This window comes from Sinocyclocheilus rhinocerous, unplaced genomic scaffold, assembly GCF_001515625.1.
Source record: "Sinocyclocheilus rhinocerous isolate Xijiao unplaced genomic scaffold, SAMN03320098_v1.1 scaffold2046, whole genome shotgun sequence".
NCBI lineage: Eukaryota > Metazoa > Chordata > Actinopteri > Cypriniformes > Cyprinidae > Sinocyclocheilus > Sinocyclocheilus rhinocerous.
Genome location: NW_015639535.1, coordinates 166,563 through 168,265, shown reverse-complemented (window position 1 = coordinate 168,265; position 1,703 = coordinate 166,563). Strand labels below are relative to the sequence as shown.

Below are 1,703 nucleotides of genomic sequence, written 5' to 3'. Positions count from 1 at the left end.
CGCAGCAAGCGCAGCAAGCCATATATATATATATATATATATATGTAAGTGTTTTCTACTAATCAGTACAATTTACACAATTTATACATTTTATTAAATTACATTTACTTAATATTATATGAAGTGTACATCTATTTTTACTAAATCTTTTCTTTTTTATATATATATATATTTGTAGATATGCATTTCAAATATGAGGGACGCACAGAGGTAGCCTAATTCACACAAGCTCTCTCTCTCTTTTTCTGTGTGTCTCTGTCTCTCTTGCTCTCTTTCTAATAACTTGGTTAATAACTGCATTAGAATGCTATCAACGGCTCAAGCCTCCATCACCAGCTTTAAAATGACGTTTTGCAACTAGCAAAAGAGGCGTTGGATGAGATGTGGAAGAAATAATCCTACTCACAATAGCGATTTAAGTACAAAAACCGGACGAATCCCTTTAAATATATCATCTGATTGATGTCTTGAGGTGAGGTAACCGTAGTATAAGCGGAATAATTGACGACGGGCCGTTGCATTATTAGAAAAATAATGCACACCCGACGCTTCGCGTCGTGGCTCTGAGTACTGCCTCTTCACGGCAAGTGAAGACCTGGAGACCATGCAGGCTTACGCTCAGGTATTTCCAATTATATGCTACCTGACCGGCAAATAGTCTCGTTTTGGAGCTTGTTCTGAATTAATATCACCATGACGGGTGCAATTTGTACTTACTGGCTTCCTATTTCTACAAGTCTCAACATGTTCACCTTGTGTCGTAGGTTTTTAACAAGCTGATCAGGCGTTACAAGTACCTGGAGAAAGGGTTTGAAGAGGAGATCAAGAAGGTAAGCAAAATGGTTGAACTAAGGATAACACCATATTTTGTTAGTCAAACAAAGTCTGTGTCGTTGTGCATTTAGAAAGTCCAATGGTGTCATCACTGTTTTTTTGGGGGGTTTTTTCCCAGCTGCTGCTGTTTTTAAAAGGGTTCACAGAGTCAGAGAGGAATAAATTGGCCATGCTTACTGGAATCCTGCTGGCCAATGGCAATATATCAGCCTCCATCCTGAGCAGCCTCTTTAATGAAAACTTGGTCAAGGAAGGTAATGACAGACCTGTTTAATGGCTCTAGACTAGCAGCGGTGCTTTTCGAGTGAAGAAGTTGTAACTGTTTTGTCGTCTGGGTTTTATTGCAGGTGTGTCTGCCGCCTTCGCTGTGAAACTGTTCAAATCTTGGATCAACGAAAAAGACATCAACTCCGTTGCTGCTAGCCTGCGTAAAGTTGGCATGGACAACAGGCTGATGGTAAATACCGTACTGCAGCCTCAGCTTGGGATGGAGCACTTAAAAATTGCCAAAAGCATCCAAAATATAGCTTCGTTGGAGTAATATAAAAGTTATGTAGAAATGTGTATATAAATGGTAGAGGTTTAGTGTGTGACTAATACTTGGGTTATATCTAAATGAAGCTATAAAAAAAATTTAAAGGGGTCGTATGATGTTGTTAAAAAGAACATTATTTTGTGTATTTGGTGTAATTAAATGTTTATGCGGTTTAAGGTTCAAACAACACATTATTTTCCACATACTGTACATTGTTTCTCCTCTATGCCCCGCCTTTCTGAAATGCGTAGATTTTTACAAAACTCATCGTTCTGAAAAGCGAGGTGTGCTCTGATTGGCCAGCTATCCAGTGCGTTGTGATTGGCCGAATACC

The 1,703-nt window shown here is 38.9% G+C and overlaps 1 protein-coding gene across 1 annotated transcript in view; it reads left to right on the top strand.

Moving 5' to 3' along the window:
* LOC107751467 (basic leucine zipper and W2 domain-containing protein 1-A-like) overlaps positions 1 to 1,703 on the top strand; it is a 14,703-nt gene that overhangs the window by 7,909 nt on the left and 5,091 nt on the right. Inside the window, 4 exon segments of the mRNA XM_016567213.1 lie at positions 528 to 622; positions 765 to 830; positions 953 to 1,088; positions 1,182 to 1,291. Of these exon segments, the coding sequence (XP_016422699.1) occupies positions 528 to 622; positions 765 to 830; positions 953 to 1,088; positions 1,182 to 1,291 (407 nt within the window).